Source organism: Staurois parvus, unplaced genomic scaffold, assembly GCF_062004578.1.
Source record: "Staurois parvus isolate SC_StPar_1 unplaced genomic scaffold, SC_StPar_1.0 ptg000192l, whole genome shotgun sequence".
In the NCBI taxonomy this organism is placed as follows: Eukaryota; Metazoa; Chordata; class Amphibia; order Anura; family Ranidae; genus Staurois; species Staurois parvus.
The window spans coordinates 3,200,028-3,221,767 of record NW_028317988.1 but is presented as its reverse complement, the minus strand read 5'-3'; the positions used below and the strand labels follow the sequence as shown (position 1 = coordinate 3,221,767).

The window sequence follows — 21,740 nt, the reverse complement described above, 5'->3', positions numbered from 1 at the left end:
AGCAACAAGGCAGGATGAGGGAATGCCAGCTATGAGGAGTTTTTGGCCAGACTTTGGCGGTTGGTGCACCTGGCTTACAAAAGTATAGCAATTACAATAGTCAACATTTTTTATATTTTTTTTCTCCCTACTGAGGCCCCTTTTCCTGAAAAGTTGAAACTAGAATTTAAACCTGCACTGGTGATGCACTAATACAACCCTATAAGAAGAAAAAAAAAAAAAAAAAAAAAAAAAAAAAAAAAAACCAACCACAACCAGTCTACTAAATGGAGGTGGGGCAAATATATTAAAGCAGATGTCTAGCCAATAGAAAGACTGGTATGAATACTTAACAGCAGCATTAATGCATGCCGCCCCCCCCCCCCCCCCAATTAAAAACAAAAAACACCTTTGGCTAGGCTTTTGCAATCTTAACCACATATTTGCCAAGAGATACCACGATCACATTGCATTACCCTACGTCTCCACTAGATGTCAGACCCAGAGGGCACCATTCACACTAGCAGTGCTTTAAAATGTCTGCCAATGACATGCACTGTCATGTCACAGCACTGGAAAACGTTTCATTGCATTCACAGTTATTGCTGAATTCTAAGCAATTTGCCAGCACTGGAGAAGACAACAAAATGCCTGACACTGCTTATACTGTTAATGGTGCATCCGAGATATTCAAACACCCATGCTGAGAGAGGAACAAGGCAAGGCAATTCATTTCAAATGCGCTTGGAACAAGACTTCCAAGCACAATTGAGTCATTGGAACCCTATATTCCATCCATCCATCACACTGATGTCTTCTTAGAGGGTTCTTACCTCAGTGTGCATTTGCAGTTTGGTCATCTCAACAGCCTTGCTTAGCACGAACAATTCTAAACCAGGACATTTACATTGCTCACAAAGGATTTTAAAAACTATATTGTACTGTGGAAAACACAACCCAGTACCAATGTGCAAAAAAAAAACAAAAAAAAACAAAAAAAAAAACCCACAGCTTGCAGTACATTAAGTAAAAGTGCAATAAATAGGAATTATTATTGCATAAATTAGGTGTACATTTCCATTTAGAGCCACTTGCTTTTTTAAATTTGGGATATATCTTTGCAGGAGATAAGAAAAGTTCTGTTTTCCCAGATGCTGCCATGTCCACAAGCTATACGGAGTTTTCGGAGTCCGAGGGAAACATTAGCTTGTGGATATTGCAAAAGTGCTACCAACGTGATGAGCATCCCTCATCCCCAAGACAAAAGGAATGACCTGGGATTTAAAAGCTCCTCAATCTCCAGACAAGAGACAACAGTCTGACAAGAGGTCTAAAAAGGGAACTACAGGCAAACGGCTAAACATACAGTTGAAATGCATTTATATTGGGGCCTTTCCAAGATTCTGCTCAGCCATTCTTGCGATAGCTGTGCAAGTACTCCCCCCCCCCACGTGAACTCTCCTCCTCCAGCTTGCCCACTGATTCATTGTGCAATGAGCAGGCAGACTACAGAGCAATCTGTAAATATGAGCCAGGAATCATCACGTACCTTCCTGACTGCTGCTGAGGAAGAGGGTGCAGCACATGACTGGCTTCACAGAATTCCCAATCAGTAAAACAGTTCACTTACACGTATTACAACTGTGTCATTAGCAAATTCACCTGAAATTCAATTCTAAATACAAAGAGGAGTTATTACAGGGTTTCACCTTCAGAGGAAATGTATTGCCATGTACACACAGTCCTGGACCTTTGACAACACATTGTGACGGATGTAAAAAGCAAAAATAAATAAAATAATTCATGGCATTTGATCAGTCTCCAAGTGTTATTTCTACAGTCCAGAACAAGAATAAAGATTTCAATTGGTTACAGAGACCTAGGGGGAAAAAAGAAGAAAGAAAAAAAAAAAAAAAAAAAAAAAAAAAGAAGGTTTTGACTGCCTTTTAACATCTGCCCCATTTCTTGATTTGACCTGTGCTTTCCAGGCCATGCACCTTACTCAAGCCGAAGTATTTAATTTTGCTACCTGGGACGACCCAATCTGCTGTGCTTTCCCTGTAGTGTTCCTTATTATTCGGCGAGCAAAAGTTGTGGCATCACATGGCAAAGGAGACAATCAGATAAGGATAGACAATATGTAGTGCAACTGTGTGTCAAGTCAAAATGTAAAAAAACAACACACACAAACACCACACAAACCCTTTAGTAAATCATGCACATTTCCCATTTTTTTTTTCTTTCCAAACACTGCAAGAAAAAAAAAACAAAAAAAAAAAAAAACCTACTGATCTTCCAGAAAGCCACTGAACACCTAACTTCCTGTCGTTGGCTGATAATGCTACTTCTGTTGCACTGAAGACTTCAGAACTACACAATTCCACTCTTATGGAGAGCAGAGGGGAAGGTGTTCTGTAGTCCTGCAGAGAAGAGCTCAGGCAGGTTTGACAATACTACTTGGGATTTCAGTGCAGAAAAGACAGCACTGTCTTTCAACGCAGGAAGGTAGGAGTTCACTGGAATGTGTTAATTACAGCAGAGGTAATGTGCATGTACTGCTGTGGAAATGTACCATTTTTTTTTTTTTTTTGTGGCACGTCACAGAAAAAAAAAAAAAAAAAAAAAAAAAAAAAAGTCATCTGAAGGTGGAAATCCCAAGAAATAAAAATACATAATGACACAGCCATAGCTAGGAGGATTTTAGCATTGCAAATGTCCTGGATGAAAAAGTAAAATAAAATGTAACATTGACATTTCTTATATTTATATAATCAAAACACTGCAACTGTTGTTATGACAACACATAGTGTGAACAAAAAGCAAATGGAAAAAAAAAAAAAACAAAAAAAAAAAACTAGTCTATGTGTACAGTCGTGCCAATAGATCAATATTGCCAAACTGCAGTTGTGGGAAGCCTGTCATTTGAAGAAACCATACTTCCCTTTGTGTCTTCCCCTGGCTGTAGCCATTGGTTTAAATTGGCAAAAGCTGTTCAGATAGCAGTGTCTACATCTATTTTAAGTTCATCAACAGGCTTCTCAGAAGCCAAAGTCCTCTTGGTTTTGTGCTCAGGAGATTCGCTGATCATTCCCAAGATAGCTGCTCCACTGCTGGACTTTCGTGCCGCCATGTTCTTTTCCGGGTTGCCGCAGCACTGTTTGGGAGCGCACTGAGTTCTACAAGAGAGTTCACAAAGGGATATTCTAGAACCAGACTCTACGCTGGAAAATTCCGGCTGGATGGTTGTGGCATGGATTCCTTCATCATGGAAGAAGTCCTTAATCCGCTTGGCCACATCCATGTAAGCAGTGGGATCGTGGCATTTTATATGAGCGGTGGCAATGATTCGGCTTTCAGCCAACTGCCAAACGTGCAGCTCATGGACAGCTTCCACACCCTCCAGGTTTTTGAGCTTTTGTTTCAGGGAGGAGATGTCAATTTGTTTAGGGACTGTTTGTAGAAGGATAAGAGCAGACTCTTTGAGGAGTGGATAGGTTGTGTACAACAATATACACACCATGATCACACACAAAGAAGGATCAAGGTACAGGACCCAACAAGGTCCAGCGATCGTAACCTGTGGGTGTTCTGCACTATCGTTGAGTGATGCTGAGGTGTGATTCAAATCTGGATGGTCATCGCAGTGGTCGTGCACACAAGGGTTGTAGCATTGCCCATTGGGCGGACAGGGGTTAAAAACCATATAAAATATTAAAGCATTGACGACCACAATAACAGAACCCAATGCATCTCCAAGAACATGTAAGAAAACTCCTCGCATGTTGAGTTGAGAACCATCTTCATGAATTTCTACCAAGTTGTTTTGCACAACATTCCCATTCAGTCTGTGTTCCACTTTGTCTGCCAAAGCATCTATTAGGAATAAAAGAAACAAAAGATTAGTTGCTTGCTTTTGCAAAAATCTCAAACAGAATTCAATTACCTGGGTTACGTGCAGAAAAAAAAAAAAAAAAAAAAAGTCTACCACAAATATAAAAGCGTAAAACCAAACAAAAATGTAGTACATTGTATCTGACAAGTCCTTAAACTTTTTTTTTTTTTTTTAAACTTGCTCTGGCTTTTCCATCTGCCTTTATCATGACTTGTGATCCTGCCAGTAACACACCTCCTGTCGTAGGCTGACAGCACTCACTGTACTATGTCTATGGTTCTGTCACCCTAGGATAGGACTACAGAAAATGCCCCCATCTTCCTTTCCCAATAACATGAGGGGGGCACAGGGTTGTTGTGTAGTCCACACTAATAGCAGGGAACAAAGTAACCAATAAGAAAACACAGGAAGTTATAACTTAGAAAAAAAATGTTTTACTGGAGCATTGCATGTTTTTTGAATCTATAATTAGCACTTCTCTTGTTCCCTTGGTGGGGTACCTGTTTTGTTGAATTACTATCTGTAATTAAAATGTATTTAACATGAAAAGTGCAAACTTCCCCCCGCAGAAGATTGCAAGGGCATTGTGATCAGAATGTGGTGCAGGAAGCCCCGTAGAACTGCGGCTCTCCCACACTGCATTCTAGTGTGAACAGACCCTTAACGGCACCTGAAAGCACGGTGCGGTTCTGCCATGATTGTCATGCGATAAATTGTGCTGAAATTGGGGCAAATCGTATCATGCAAAGCATGTCACCCAAAACAAGTTCAGGAACCTTTGATGGATGACACGCTTCAAGTGATGCGATTCGCCCCAACTGCAGAGCGATTTCTCAACAGCAGGAACATACCGTGTTTCCAAATGCCATTAAAGTGGTAACACCTGAACATGTGGTTCCGCGATTTTCATTTTAGCAGTGCTTTGAAATCGCAGCGATTCTGCCCAAGATTCAAAACTCCCATGTGTGAATGCAGTCTTACCAATGTCAGGTCCTAGAGCTGCCCATTTCGGACATATGCCATTCAAGAAATTGTTAACTGTCAAGTTCTGGCTGTCATTCGACTTTATAATGCGTATAGCAGATGGGTGAAATAAGAACTATATATGTATTCCCAATATCTAGAAGCCAGGAACAATGCAGCATGACTTGATGTATGCAAGTCTTATCCACCCACAGCAGACACATGAACAGCTTCTCCTTCCCCCACACAGCAGAGACACACACACACACACACACGCACGCACGCACACGCTTTAATCCCTTTCTCTAATAGGTATCACTGGTGGTATAATGTTTAAAGATAGTCACTATGACTAGCCATAGCAGTAATGAATCATAAAGCCTCCCATCCCCCCTCATTATACCCCTGCTTTCCTAGAAGGGATAACGCCGCCGACAGGAGCCATGACCTTCCTCCCCATACAGCTCCTAGTCCCCTATAAACTGACCTTGCTGACAGCAGGATGAGGCAGTGGAAGGAGCATGAGCTGCACTTATACAGGCCGGCCAGGTAGAATAGTGGGAGCTGCAAAATAAAGTACCACTAAACTAGCTGGGAGGGAGGGGTCCTGATCAGCGGGCACGCACCGTGTCATCTTGTCAGTCAGATGTTGATTTTGGTCGACTGGCATTTGTCCTGCACTGGAAACTGGACTATAGCCAACAAAGCCAGTTTGAGATTTTACATTTGCTAATGAATCCAATGAAAAAAAAAAAAAAAAGTTTCTGCAGAAGTTCTAATAAAACTGATGACATCCACAAATCTCCCTATGACAGATGGCCAGGGGAGGGAGAAGGATAATCAGCCATGTACATTCCATTATCGCTGCCTGGAAAAGGCACAAGCTCCAATTCACATCCACTGCCAAATATGATTTGTTAAACTATATAAATCATCTGAAATAAAATATGTGCTCTACACTTGTCAGCTAGCACCTCAACAGATATTTCGAGGAAATGGTCCTTTGATATTACAGCCTGTCATTTGGCACGGGCTTATCGGAAGTAATTGCCCTACAAAAAAAAAAAAAACTTTAGATATAAAACTAAAAAAGGACACTAGTACAATTCCCACCTGCCAAGGTACAAGCTTTGAGGGGAGACTGGGAGTCCGACCATTTGTTTAAGAGAATAAGCCAAAATGATTGGTTTTAGAAAATCTGTTTTTTCAGCTTGAACTGTTAGGGATTGCTCATGCATGGTGTCCTGTCAAGTAGATTGGGGTGTCCGGGGGATTTCCTCCCTGCTTGCGAGCTGTCACAATTTAAAGAAAACTTGACAACACAGGAGCACAAACGAGACATTCATTCACGGCATTCTGTGAATGGGACCACTGCAAGTCCCGGCAGCCTTTGCGGCTGTCGGCTTGTCGTTTTCAATTAACTACCATGGCGTCCCACAGCTCCGTGGTAGTTCATATAGCCTTCCTGCCAGTATCTGCTTCCTTGTAGGGGATGTACGATCAAGCAGATATATTGACAGGTCAGCCTTTAGAGGCTTCATAAACAAAAAATAAAATGCACATTTTTTTATTTTTGCAGGTAAAAAAAAAAAAAAAAAATGTGCATTTAATATTTTTTGTTGAAAGGTAAATTTATCCTTTAACTGAACAAGCTGAAGTTAGAAGCCGATTGGCTATCAAACACAGCTGCACCAGTTTTAGTAAATCTTCCCCAGTCTCACCAAAGCTGGAGAAACTTTTAAAACAAACCATCAGATCTCTGGCTGTCATTGCTAGCCCAGACAGGAGGTAGAGGTTACTTTAGGGCTCATTCAGACGGGCAACCTAGGGCAGCCTCTGGCACAAGTCAGCAAATCTCCTTGCTGGTAGGTGTGGACCAACAGTCATGGCCAGCAGTATGTACAAAGCAGCGATAGCAGCCACTGCTAATTAGAAGTACTAATTGGCCAGGTTCAATGTACCCATAGCCCTGCTATGTCTACAGGCTACATTTAGCCAGCAGATCTCTTGTCTGAGCATCTCAATTCAAAGGCTCCATGCACATGGGGTGTTTTAATAACTCGTTAGCTGTGAAAAGTCACGTTAAAAACCTTGAGTTTTTCAGCGTTCAGCCATGATTTTTCACGTTTGCAGTTTTTAGCTTTTTTTAACAAAAAAAAAAAAAAAAAAAAACTTAAGCTCATGTGCAAAATGCCTAAAGATCACCGGGAGTTGTGTATGCCCCAACCCCCCCCCCCCCCAAAAATTGGCCATAATATTCTGGGGAGAAGGTATGGATTTCCTGCCTCCCTCATACAAATCAGTGAGGTGTTTATTTGGTCCTACTCCCTCAAGATTACACAGGTTTTACCCAATAAAAGGAGTGCCATCCATAGGGAAAGTGGCAGCTGAATTTTAGCGATTCTGTCACTATGGTGTAGCCAATCAATAGAAGAGCTGGAAATAGGACATGCCCCTAACCCCCCCCCCCCCCCCCAATACATCCCAAGTACAGGGACCACGATAGGTTTAGTATTTCATGTGTGGGCAATAAAAAACACGTTTTAGATTTCTAGATATTTTCCAGTAGAATAACTAATTCACCAATTACTTTTACTGTGGTGGCACATTTAATCAGAAGTATGGGTTTCCACAAGATGCCAAGAAGGGAAACACCAACTAGGAAACTGTTATACAAGGCAAACCATTACCAAAGAATTGACCGGAACATTCTTGGCAGTTAAGACTTGACTGTGTGTTCCTTGGCAATCCTTCGAGCTCTGCCGTATCATGGAAGCCCCCGAAGCATACTGAAAAATCAATGTACAAACCGAGGACACAGCTGCTACCGCAAACACAGCCTCACTAATTACACAGATGTGCTCATTTATAATACTGTCAAATGGGACAATGATTTTTCCAATATAAAAATGCAAGCCAATACAGACAACTTACTGCTGAACTACATGCACATTGCAGGAACACCTGAACATCATTGGCCCGGGCAGGCTCTCTCAAGGTGACAACAGTGGACCATCCCTATGAAATGAGAGTCCTCATAGCGGCTTATGGTCCCCACATGTTAACATGACAACACAGGAGCACAAGTGACACAAAACAGAGCACAGTCATCCAGTTCCCCAAGAACCTTGAGCAAGTTAAAATACTTTTTAATGAAAGCCGCAGACTTTAAAGTCTGAAATTCCCTTTCAAAATGACATTAACGTGATAAAGAATATATGAAATTTAAGGCTGGGTTCACAGTTTTGCAGAGTGTTAAAGGGAACCATGCAGCCCATTAATACGAATTGCATTAGGGAAACTCAATCACTGGAAAGGGCTGCCTAACAAAATAAGGGGCATGTTTTTTTTTTATAATGCTGTGCACTACTGTACACAGTTGTGTACTGACACACACACACACACACACACACACACACACACACACACCAGAGTGAATCCATCAATGCTGGGCTGCAGGGGATGGTCCCCATACATGTTATGGTCCCAAAGAGCATGAGAACAGAGAACACAGAATAGTAATGTTGTGACCAGTATGATTCCAGACAGCATGGTACTGCCAAGTACCACATGATCACACTAAATGAGGAAACGTTTTTGTTTATTTTAATTAATGCAACGTGGTCACTTGCCAAAAAAAAAAAAAAAAATTAAAATATATAATTTTATTCTCACCCCTCTGATGATTCAGGGGAAAGAGGGGATTCTATTCAATCCTCCTCAAGGCCCCTCCAAGCCTCAATGGCTAAGGTCCCCAGTCTTCCTCCCACTGAGACGCCCTTCTCCCTCAGTGGGCTTCAATCTCCCCGAACCCCTATATTCTGGACCTGATAGAAAGGGGGGGGGGGTACAGGTTAGACTCCGTCCCCCCCACCAGATTCCTGGTAACCAACCTTCCCAAGGACCAAAACAGGACACAAGGTCTGTGTGGCCTAACTGGAGACTTAGTGGACCAGCAGGTACTAGTTCAAATCCCTAAGAGCGAGCAGGGGAAGGGATGTTATTCCAATGTGTTTGTAGTGGGGAAGCCTTCGGGCAAGTTTCGCCTGATCTTAAACCTGCGCCCCTTAAAATGATCACTGAGGTACAAGCACTTCAGGATGGAAACGATATTCTCTGTAAAGAACATTCTTTACCCTTTGGGCTAGCCTCAGCACCAAGAATTTTTACAAAAGGCGCTTGCGGAGGCCTTAGTTCCAATAGAGATGAGGTCTATTACCATCGATCCTTATCTGGATGATCTTCTCTTCGTGGCCAAATCTCACCAACAGTTGGCAGAAGATCTGCAGGTTTGCTCAGGATTTCCTTCGGAGCCTGGGCTGGCTCAAAAACAGGACAAGTCATCTGTAACTCCTTCCCAGAAAGTGACCTATCTGGGATACGAAATTTCTTCGGTGAAGGAAAAAAAAAAAAAAAAAAAAAAAAAATATCTCTCTTTCTTCCTCGGGAAAAATTTCTCAAGATAGATCAGATGCTAGCAGAGTTGCAATGCAACCTGTCGGTGTCAATAAGGAAGATTTCAAGGGCTTCATGTTTCCCAGCAGTCCCATGAGCAAGATTCCACCAGCGGCCTCTTCAGGCTTTTTGTCTGAAAATTTGGAACAGGGACAGATCTACTTTAGATCTGGCAGTCCAGTTCCCGTCCAGCGTCAAGAGGTCCCGCTGGTGGTGGCGGAAGGAAGTCAATCTGGTCAGAAGTCTGGAGTGGAACCCTCCTTCTCCGCTTATTATTACAACCGATGCCAGCAGTTATGGTTGGGGAGCCCATCTAGGCAACACAGCGGCCCAGGGGTTGTGGTCTCGGAAGGAGTCTCAAGAGCTCCTCAAATCAGAGAGAGTTTCTAGAAGTCCAAAGGGCATTTGATGCCTTCGAAGAGGAGCTATTGGACCGTCACCTGCAGATCCGGTCAAACATATGGCTACAGTGGTGTATATCAGCAAGCAAGGGAACACACAAAGCTCCTCTCTGCAGGTGATTGCAGGCAGCATTCTATCCTGGGCCAAGCTAAACTTGCTTTCGGTTTCTGCTGTTCATCTGAAAAGGGACACAAAACTCCCTGGCAGACTTTTTAAATCGGCATCCAGTCAGTCACGATTAATGACTCAACCAAGAGATGTTCTCAAGCATAACTCTCAGGTGGGGCATGCCGGAGGCCAATCTCTTTGCTTCCCAGGACAACAGGAAGGTCAGCCGATTCTGTTCCCTAAATCTGCGAGAGCGGGCCTTGGGGGTGGACGCCTTGACGAGAATGTGGGATTCCAACCTCTTACGCACTCCCTCCAGTGAAACTGACCCCAGCGGTCCTGCAGAAGTTTGAAAGACAGATCTCATTCTGATAGCACCATTCTGGCCAAAGAGACCCTGGTTTTCTCTGCTGCAGAGCCTTACCTCGGCTCCCCCATTCCCACTTCCAGAAAGGGAGGATCTGATCTCTCAAGGTCCTGTTCTACATCCTCAGATCAGAACCTGTGTGGTTTCTGAAGAACAACTCCTCAAAGCTCAGGGGTTTTCAGACACCATAATAAAAACTTTGGTTAACTGCTGTAAACCAGTAACTAGAGCTAAGGTCTGGAAGAGATTCAACTCCTGGTTGCTAGGTAAGTGGCGGGGCCCTCCAGACATTCCAGCAGTTTTGGATTACTTTCAAGAAGGGGAAGATCAGGGGCTCTCAATCAGCACCTTAAAAGTGCAGGCTTCAGCCTTTAGCACTTTCCTTCAGGTCTCCCTGCAGCAAGATCCCTTTGTCATAGATTTTTCCAGGGCTGTCTCCAAGTCCAGACCAGTGAAGGTCAGGTCTTGTTCAGTTTGGGATCTGTCTTTGGTCCTAAAGGCCTTGGTCCTCCGTCCCTTTGAACCTCTGGAAAAAAGTCTTATAACATTTTCTACTTTAAAAAACGTTTTTGTTTTTTTTTTGTAACAATCACGTCAGCCCGTAGGGTAAGTGAGTTACAGGCACTTTCCATTAGGGAGCCCTGACTGCTTTTGAAGAAAGGGTTGTGCTCAAAACAGATCCAGGGTTACTCCCCAAGGTGTCCTCCTCCTTTCATAGGTCTCAGGATATAGTCCTTCTCTGTAAGGCGGCCACCAGGTCCAGCTTCTCTACCTTTGTGAAGCATTATTGCCTGGATCTCCTTTCAAGTAAAGATCAGGTATTTGGGCGCAAGGTCCTCCAGGCAGTGGCCCCACCCTAGCGGGCAGGTTCTTGATTATCGTCTCAAGGGGCTGTCCTGGAAGACGCTGGGAGAAAACCAGAGAGTCAGGCTTACCGGTAACTCCTTTTCTGCAAGTCTTCCAGGACAGCCTTGATTTCCCACCCCAACAATGTACAAGTAATGTATATTTGGCTACTTAAGTGTTTATGTCTCTCAGTGTCTTCCAGTGGTTCTCAAGTAAAACTGAGGATGGAGGCCTGGAGGTCCGCCTTTAAGGAGTTGGGATTACGCGTTTCCTGTCCCCGAGGGAGTAGCTCTACATCTCAAGGGGCTGTCCTGGAAGACTCGCAGAAAAGGAGTTACCGGTAAGCCTAACTTGTAGCTGGGCAGATTAAAAAACACATCAAAAATACACTACATGCATTTTCAGCAGCATCTCCATTGAAGTCTATTGAATCAAAAATGCAACATTTCACATTGAAAAAAGTCCTTGACCCTTTCCAAAAATGCAGTGGCTCAAAAACGCACAGATGTGAACATGTCCCATAAGAAACCATTTAAAATGGACTGTAGTGCGTTTCTGCAAAAAGCACTAAAAATACACTAGTGAGAACCAGACCTTCAAGTGGAATTAAACCCTCCTATCCTTTACAGCCAAGGAACCTGCTTCTGTTTGATCTGCAACTGTCATGGTGCTGAACATGTGATCAGCTATGACACAGGTTGTTTTAATCGATGGGTTTAGTTGCAAACGGTCCCATTTGCTTGTGTCCTCAACCAGTTTCAAAAAAACAGTTGCATTCCTCGAATGCCAGGATTGTCATTTATGATTTACTGCTGTTCAGGGGCTCTGGGCTTTAGCAAAATGGCAACCTCCAGCAAGAAGAAACAGGAGCAATGCTGGAGGAAATTTACAGCACACACTGATTTTGGTGGCATAATTATTAATGTGGAATGTATGTTCCTTGTTACAGAACATTTTTTATTATATCACGTTGTTACAGGTAAAGTTCCACTTTAAATAGATTATGTTTACTACAGTGCAGGGTGAGAGGGGAAAAAAAAAAAAAAAAGGGAGGTGGTTTCCTATTGGCTAGCTTGGAGTTCAGCTTTATACATTCTCATTTTACTGAATGACACAAGGAAAAGCCCAATAGGTTACTCCTTGTTTTTTTTGCACACTCCTTGCTTTCTGCACTCTCCTCAATTCTGCACACGGCTTCTGTAGAAGAATACCTGTATAATGACTAATGCTTGAACAAACGTTGTGTAACCGAAGACAGATGATCATATGCATACTTAAGGAACAAACAGAATATTTAGAGAATGACAAACAGCATCAAAAGACAGTACTATACACGTTTCATGACAGAATAAAAACGGATCAATTACATTTCTAAAACGTAGCGATATCAATGAGCTATGTAGCTACGGTCTCTGACTTGGGACTTTAGGACATCAGAGCGCCTACGACTGCCAAAGCATAGAAAAGAAGAGGCTGCAGGGAGACTGGGGAAGTCTGCTGAAGCAGACGATTGGATATGTAAAACTGCTTTTTATGCCCACATTAGACCTAAATGAGCATTTGACCCTTGCAGTGCAGGTTAAGCCAACTGTAATGGAGCCCATTCCTTTCCCTGGAATTTGACTTTAAGTTTAGATACACTTTAATCAGGATGGCCAAATTCTGGGTGGTTTTCCTCTCAAGTGCTGGGGTCTTGGATCCAATTCCTACCACAATCACTACCTGCATGAAACTTCAACGTTCTCCCCAAGCTTACAAAGGTCACCTTCCAGGTGTTTGTTCCTATAGCCCCAAGACAATTAGTACATTCAATCTGTTACCATCCAAGAAGAGCCCCTTAGGTCTCATGCACACACGGCGTTTTTGCAGCCACTTTAACAGCGTTAGGCGATTTTTTTTTTTTTTTTTTTTTTTTTTTTACTGCTTCCAAACGCTCCTCCTTGTTATCCTATGTGTCCATGCACACAGACATTTAGAAACTTTTAGTAGCAGTAGTGTTTACTAGCAGGAGAAAAACCCAGGGCCAGTGCATCCAGGAGCAGCAGCATTTTGGCAGAAAATAACGCATCTAAACGCATGTTAACACTAGGCACATTTAGCGTCAATTCATTTCAATGGGCAGAATAAATTATTAAAAAACGGCCAAACACTTGACGCCTGTAGACACACCTAAACGCTTGTAAAGCGTTAGTCACTTTAACAAGCGTCAGGCGCTTTTTTTTTTTTTTTTTTTTACTGCTGATAAAACACTGCTGCCAAGAGGAGGAGCATTTTTAAAAACAGCCTGTGTGCCTGAGGCCTTAGGCCCAGTTCACACCAATGTGTTTTTTTTATTGCTTTTTGCAAAAACATACTACAGTCCATTTCATGTTTTCCTATGGGACATGTTCACATCTATGCATTTTTGAGCTGCTGCATTTTTGGAACGGGTCAGGGACTTTAAATGCAAAAAGCAGTGTTTTTGATAGAGTTCAATGAAGATGCTGCTGAAATGCATGTAATGCGTTTTTGCCACACTTTGCATTTTAATTCTGCCCAGCAACAAAAACATATCCCCTTTAACAAAAAAAACAAACAAAAAAAAAAAAAAACAAAAAAAAAAAAAAAAAGGACAAAAACAACACTACTATTTTCGAACCACCAAAAAGGACAAATTATAACCACTAAATGCAGCAGGAAATCTCAACTTTTTCTATCAGATTGTTTCACAAGTTTTTGATGAGATTCTATCGGATCACAATATTATTAAATTTACTCAGTACGTTCTGTCAAAGTTCACCAGTTGAATAAATAGGTTAAATGGTAATTGCCAGTGTTACTATTTGCAACCAAAAATGTCATTGACATTTCGGTGTGTAAAAAGGAAAAACAAAAAAAACCCCTAAAGCTTTAGAAAGTGAAGCCATCTCTATACAGTAAGGGAAGGGAATATTCACACAAAGATTTTTAGAGAAGACTAGGTGTCAAACATGCCAATAGCTGTGGTGTCAAATTTGAGTTGCTTATCTGGAGGGACTTGTGATAGAAAATGCTGACATCAGCACATTGAAAAAAGGATCAGCCACTGTGTGACCTCAGTAAATATCACACTTCCTACAGGCACTCAGTGAGACGCTACCTTTGAAGTCCTCATCAGGCTGGAATTCTCTGAAAAGCAGCCTTTTCTAAAACCCATTTTACAGTGTATTCCATCAAGTCAGCTATGATAAAGGACCCTTAGGCTACTTTCACACTGATCTGCCGCAAAAACACAGCAAAAACGCATAGGCAATTTTACCATGCCTTCTGAGCGGTTTTAAAGGGCATGCGACTTAAAAACTGCACCAAAAATGCTTCTCCGATTCGTTTTTCAGGCGCTTGAGTTTTTTTTATTGATTTCAATGGGAAGAGGCATTTTTGGGGCGTTTGTTTTAACTCACCAAACATGCCCCAAAGATGCTGCAAGCAGGAGTTTTTACACCGCAGCGCAACGCCTCAGTGTGAAGACATACATAGATATACATTCACATACATAAGAAAGAGTTTTTCTTGAGTTTTTTTTTTTTTAAAATGCAAAAACACTAAAAAAAATTCCTCAGTGTGAAAGTAGCCTTAGCCTACGATAAGTTCACCTTTGGGAACATGTAATATGTTCCGCTCCTGCAACCTATCCCTGATAGCACTTCTCAGGCTCCATGCACACTACCATTAATAAGCTCAAAAGACGCTAGAAAAAAAAGCTGGATGAAAAACGCTGATAATGGCTTTTTGTGCCAGCTTGTAGTAATGTTTAAGAGCATTTTTACAGAATATGTGGGGGAAAAAAAAAAAAAAAAAAATTAGAAACAAAAGCTATTAGGAGTGTTTTAGGAGCATTCTCTGTCGGAAAAACACTCCAAAAAAACCTCCTCAAAAACAATTTTTTTGACTGCTCCTAAATGCTGAAGAATGAAAAATGCTACTTGACTAAAATAGTGTGCATGGACACATAGGATAACACTTTTTAGCTTCTAGGAGCAGGGAAGAAAAATGCTGATAACAGCTTCAGGAGCCAGAGTGCATGGAGCCTTAGGGCTCGTTCACACTTGGCTGTTTTACCAACGCTTGCCAAATGCCCCTATAGCGTTTGGCAAGCGTTGGTCCAGCGTTTGCGGAGCGGTTTTTAACGCTCGGCAAACGCTGCATGCGCGGTTTAGCGGAAGTTGCCGAGCATTAAAAACGCCATACAAACGCCTATAATGCAGTTTGAATGGTGTTACCGCTCCGCAAACGCCTCGCAACCGCACTGCAAACGCCGGCACCATAGACTAGAATAGGAGGCTTCAACGCCTCCTGACTCAACCAGAGGCGTCCGTTTTGCCGTGACGCAACGCGATGCAAACGCTCCCGTTAGAACAGCACCATGTGCTGTAATGTGCAGAATTGGCAGAGGCGTTTGGGAAGCGGTAAAAACGCTTCCCAAACGCCTCTCTGCCCCCTGCACACAACGCTAGTGTGAACGTAGCCTTATTGTGACAGTGGGCCAGAGATCTTCTCTCTGCACCTGGTCACAATTCGAAAAGAGAGCAGCCATGCAGAGCTCCACTCACAAAGCTGCATCATTCATTCACAGAGTTCTGTGAATGAATGAACTACAGGTACTGACAAGCCTTTTCGTCTGACAGTTTTGTAGTTCTCAATATACTACCAGGGCTCTAGTAGTTCATTGGGTCTTCCTGTCATTCAGTAACTATCTGCCTGAACAAACGTATGAGCAGACATCTTACACTAAATCTGTAGGAGTCTGAGATTGCGCCCACAATCTGCTGATTCATAGCTTTACAGGCGCCTACTAAATTATATAAATGCGCTTTTTTTTTACCTGCAAAAAATGTGCATTTACTTATTTTTTTTTTTAGAAAAGGTGAACTTATCCTTTAAAATGTGATTATCGGAGACCAATCAGAGCTGCATACATTAACAGGATTTTTGGTTTGGTTTGTTTTTTTATAATGTGTAGAAAATAGTTAATTTTCATGAGATGTATAGAATGTCACCTCCATTGTCTATGATGCCAGATGTACAGCTCTCACACAAAGAAGCTGCACTATAGTTTATACACCCCCTTTTCTCTTGTCCATTCACAGAACCCCTTGTATTTTGTGGATCATTCAGAGAATACAAGGTGTTCTGTGAATGGACAAGGGAGTGGCATGGAAACCCAAAGCTCCGACATACTCGGTCAAATGATGAACTGTAGTTTACATATATAGTAATATAACATTTAAAAGGCCTGCCTAAGACAAAAAAAAAAAAAAAGTACATCCTCATATTATATCATTTCAGTAAATCAAAAGAAGACTGCAATCAGACTGTTTGTGTCATCTTAGAACAGGCCTACCTAAACAACCCATTCAATTCGTATCCAATCAGGTAGCCCCTCACACCACACAACTGTTGGCAGCACTAGGAGACCACACTATCTAATTGTAAACTGGTTCAGGGAAACCCGACTATCTCAAAGCATTTAAATGGGATAGGTTTCCAGAGATCACTAAGCTGGGTTAAGCCAGAGCTCCAGGAATTCTCTTTAGATGGACTGCGGGAGGTAAGCTGGCCATACATAGCCCAAATTTCAACCCATCCCTGTGAACCAAATTTCTGAGGGTCTGCTGACATCTCAACAAATCTAGATTGAAAATATATATATTATTAAAATAAAAAGGAGCCAGGCGGAAAAAGTCAGCCGAACAATGACTGCGGCCCATCAGCTGTAGCCACTATTCAGATAGTCTGACAGCTACAGCTGCTGGCTGTCAGCACACAGTTGACGGCAGTGTTACATTCCACCATCCTTTGCCTAATCTTTAGATGCATGTCCTGTTCCTGTTTTGCTATTACCCAGTACAGCAGTCTGAAAATTCTGGTGGTACTGTTGGCTCAATCCTCTGGTACACCATAATCGCAATGGAATCAAGGTCACTACCAGGGGCAGACTGACAACTCATGGGGCCCCCAGGCAATAGGGGATCGTGGGGCCCCTGTGTCCTTGCCCAAACTCAAAAAAGCCTATGAGAAAGGTACCAGGGGCATCTCATGGGGCCCCCTACTGACCCTGGGCCCTCGGGCAGTGCCCGAGTTTACAAATAGTCAGTCCACCCCTGGTCACTACAATGGTGGACCCGTAGACATCTATTTCGAGGACTATTTCTACTGAAACACCAGGGACTAAAGTACTAATCACATTGTACTGTTGTGCTGAGTATCTGAGTTCCTTATCATGGATCACACTTGCAAATGCTGCTGGTAGAGACAATTTGCCAGCAATGGGATCGCTACAGAGGGCAACACTGGCCTCACCTGCGAACAGCATTTTCAGGGTGATGCCGTGGAGACGGGCGCTGGTTTTTCTGCCCTCTTTAGCAATCTACTGCTGCGGACAACTTATCAGCAAACAGTGTGACATCTCACATTTACCTCCTGCTGTACTTTTCAATGAACCCAATAAATCAAAAGAGAACCTGTCACAGCAAGGTGCCAATGTGAGAAACTTCAGATGACAGCTGTCATTCAGAGTAGAATGGATAAGAGAGCCTATGAGATGTCATTGCTCTAGAAGTAGCAGGGATCAAGCACAGCTTCCATTGATGACATTTCACATGGGCACATTGCTGTGTTGTCACCTATGACACCTGTAGTCATCACTGTGCCTGCCTGGAATTACCTCCACGGTATACCATTAGCTCAGTCCTCCTGCTCCCCAATATCTCAATGGACTGAAGTCACCACAATGGTGGTCCCGTAAACCGCTATTTTGAGGACAATGAAACAACAGGACTGGAAGCACTGATCACATGGTACCATTGTGCCGAGTATTTTCAGAACAAATGTAAGGCCCGTGTCACACTTGTAAATCCCACTGCTGGGGACAACTCGCTAGCAACAGGATTGCTATAGAGTGCGAAAACGCCATCGCCTGGCTAACTACGGCAATTCCAGGGTGCTTCATAGAAACAGGCCATGGTTTCTCTGCCCTCTTTAGTGATCTATTGCTAAGGACAACTTACCAGGGGCAGTGTGACAGGCGACACCTCACACTTCCCTCCTGCTGTGCTTTTCAATGATCATTCCAGGAAATCAAAAAGAGAACCTGTCACAGCAAGGTGCCCATGTGAGAAGCTTCTGATGACAACTGTCATTCTCGTGTCTGGCTAAGTGAACACAAGTGATGTCATTGCTCTTCAAGTAGAAGTCAGGAGCAGCTTCCATCATTGGCATTTCACACGTGGATATTGCTGTGTTGTCACTTATAAGGCCTGTGGTCTTCCTCACTGTGCTTGCCCAGCACCACCCCCACTGCGGCCCGTTAGTTCTGTCCTACCGCTCTCTAATATCTCAGTGGGATTAATTCAAAATGGTGGTCTCATAGAGCTCTATTTGGAGGACCATTTCCACTGAAACACCAGGGACCAGAAGCACAGATCACATAGGACTGTTGTGCTGAGTATTTGGAGGTCTTTATCCAGGAAAGACCAGCACAGAGGGAAGTGTACCACTTGCAAATCCCACCACTGGGAAAAGCTCACCAGCAACAGGATTGCTATAGAGGGCAATACTGCCAACAGCATTTCCAGGGTGACGCCATGGAAACAGGCGGTGGTTTCTCTGCCCTCTTTAATGATCTATCGCTGGGGACAAGTTACAAGGGACAGTGTGACAAGTGACACCTCACACTTATCACCTGCTGTCCTTTTCAATGAGAATTCCAGGAAATCAAGATGCCCATGTGAGAAGCTTCAGATGACAGCTGTCACTCTCATAGGTGTCTGGCTAAGTGGACACATAGGAAGTCATTGCACTAGATGTAGCAAAGATCAAGAGCAGCTTCCATCGATGGCATTTAACAGAGGCGCATGGCTGTGTTGTCATCTATGACACTTACAGTCATCCTCACTGTGCTTGCCCTGCACCTACCCCATTGCGGCCTGTTAGCTCAGTCCTCCCACTCCCTAATATCCCAATGGAATTAAGTCACCCCAATGGTGGCCCTGTAGACCAATATTTCGATGACTATTCCATTGAAACACCAGGGACTAGAAGCACAGAGGGAAGTGTAAGGCCCCTGTCACACTTGCAAATCCCACCACTGGGGACAACTAGCCAACAGGATCGCTATAGAAGGCAACACTTACAAAGGTTTTTTTCAGGGTGATGCCATGAAAACAGGAGGTGGCTTCTCTGCCCTGTTTAGTGATCTATTGCTAGGGACAACTTACCAGTGACAGATCACTAGAGAGGGCCACAATGGCCTGGCTTGGCTGGCAAATGTGACCCGATTGGATTTCTAGGGTGAAGCCATGGAAACAGGAGGTGGTTTCTCTGCCCTCCTTAGTGATCTATTGCTAGGGACAACTTACCAGTGACCGGATCACTAGAGAGGGCCACAACGGCCTCGCTTGGCTAGCAAATGTGACCCAATGGGGTTTCTAGGGTGATGCCATGGAAACAGGAGGTGGCTTCTCTGCCCCCCTTAGCGATCTATGGCTGGGAACAACTTTCCAGGGACAGTGAGACAGGTGACACCTCACACTTCCCTCCTGCTGTCCTTTTCATGACATTACAGGAGATGAAAGAGAACCTGTCACAGCAAGGTGCCCATGTGAGAAGCTTCAGATGACAGCTGTCATTCTCATAGGTGTGCCAGTAAGTGAAGACAGGTTTGTCATTGTGGTCCAAGTAGTAGGGATCAGCTTCCACCAGAGGCTTCTCACTCAAGCACATTGCTGTAGAAGTAGTAGGGATGAGGATCAGCTTCCACCTGAGGCTTTTCACACAGGCACATTGCTATGCTGCCACTCTACAGTCCTCCTCACCGTGCTTTCCCGGCACCACCTCCACGGCAGGTCCGTTGGCCCAGTTCTCCACCAGGTTGTTGGTCTCCTCCCGGTCCAGGGCGGCCCCCTCTCCGGCCGATCTCTCCCCCCGGCTCCGGTTCTTCTTCCCCCCGTGCGCGTGCCCGTGTCCTCCTCCTCCGCCTCCTCCTCCGTGCGAGTGCCCGTGGGCGGCCCCGGCGCTGTCCCGGAACATACACAGGCCGATTAGGTTAATGAGCAGCCCGCCGGCCCCGACCCCCATCACCACCAGCGGCTGCTCGATGGCCTGCGGCTCGGTGAAGCGCTCGATGGCCTCCAGCACGATGGTGAAGCAGAGGGCGGTGAGGAAGATGGCGTTGACCAGAGCGCCCATCACCCCGGCCCGGATCCAGCCGAAGGTGTTCTTGTCGGTGGAGCGGGTCTTCTGGGCGAAGCGCACGGCGATCAGGCCGACCACCAGGGCGATGACATCGGACAGCATGTGGAAGGAGTCGGAGAGCATGGCCAGGGAGCCGGTCAGCCGGCTGATGACCACCTCCACCACGAAGAAGACGAAGGTCAGGCCGAGCATACATAGCAGCCGCACTCGGTTGGACTCCCACATCTCGGCGTCTTATCAGCCCGCGTTCGGGGCAAAGGTCGGGGGATAGAGGAACGGAGGCTGCGGAGAGGAGAACAGGCCGGAGACCGGCGGCAGCAGCGGCTTCTCCCTCACTGGGCATCTCTGACGTCCGGAGGAGGAAAATAATACAAACTTTTGCACCCGAAACCGTCTTTTCCACACGGAGCGAGCTGAGGAGCCCCGCCCAGCCGCTGACGCCCGCCTGCCATTGGCCAAGCAGGGGAGGGGACGTGACGGAGTGCGTGCACAGCCTGTAGCCACGGCAACGGCCGCCATTACCTGAGGACGGCGCTCGGTTGCCGCTGGAGCCTGACTGACTCTTGCCGCGACGCCATTGGCCGAACCCGCGGTGGCTATGGCAACGGCGCCCTGACCAGAGCCTTCTGTCTCTACGGCAACAGCGCTGTGGTGGAGCTATTCATTGCTATGGCAAGGGCACCCTGACCAGACCTGTGTGACTAGAGAAACTGAGGGCCCATTCACACTAAATGTGATTACACTAAAAGCACACCATAGTGTGGGGGCTCACTTACCTGAATAGTCAGAGCAATGGCCGCCATTACCTGAGGAAAGCGTTATCAGCGCTGATACTGACTAGCTGCGACCCATTGGCTGAGCCCATGTTGGCTATGGCAACAGCGCAGTGATCAGAGCTATTTGTCTCTATGGCAACAGCACTTTGGTGGAGCCGTTGAATGCGATGGCAAGGTCACACTGATCAGACCTGTGTGATGAGAGACTGAGGACCCATTCTCTACTAGCCATTAAAACACACCATAGTGTGGGAGCTAATCTACCAGAGTGGGCCCACAGCTTGTAGCCACAGCAATGGCCGCCATTACCTGAGGAATGCGTTCTATTGCCACCAGAACCTGATTGACTCTTGCTGCAATGCCAGTGACCGCGCCTGCAGTGGCTATGGCAACAGTGCTGTAACCAGAGCCTTCTTTCTGTAAGGCAACAGTGCTCTGGTGGAGCCATTCATTACTATGGCAAGGGCACCATGACCAGACCTGTGTGACTAGGAAAACTGAGGGCCCATTCACACTAAGCGTTACATAAGCAAGTGTGCGATAAAACACACCATAGCATGACCCGAGTACACACACAATTCGTAGCCATGGCAACTGCCGCCATTATCTGAGGACAGCGTTCTGTTTCCGCTGGAGCCTGACTGACTCTTCATGTGATGCCATTGGCTGAGCCTTTAGTGGCTAAGGCAACAGCGCTGTGACAGAGCCTTCTGTCTCTACAACAGCGCTGTGGTGGAGCCAT

General features: G+C 44.7%; 1 protein-coding gene across 1 annotated transcript; it reads right to left on the bottom strand.

Annotated features, from left to right (window-relative positions):
• Positions 1-1,939: 1,939 nt before the first annotated feature.
• On the bottom strand, positions 1,940-20,735 carry SLC30A1 (solute carrier family 30 member 1). The gene is made up of 2 exons (XM_089677800.1): positions 19,844-20,735; positions 1,940-3,852 (listed from the first exon to the last, which is right to left on the bottom strand). Exons 1-2 carry the CDS (start codon positions 20,445-20,447, stop codon positions 2,972-2,974), a joined length of 1,485 nt encoding a protein of 494 aa, XP_089533926.1. The 5' UTR covers positions 20,448-20,735; the 3' UTR covers positions 1,940-2,971.
• Positions 20,736-21,740: the final 1,005 nt, after the last annotated feature.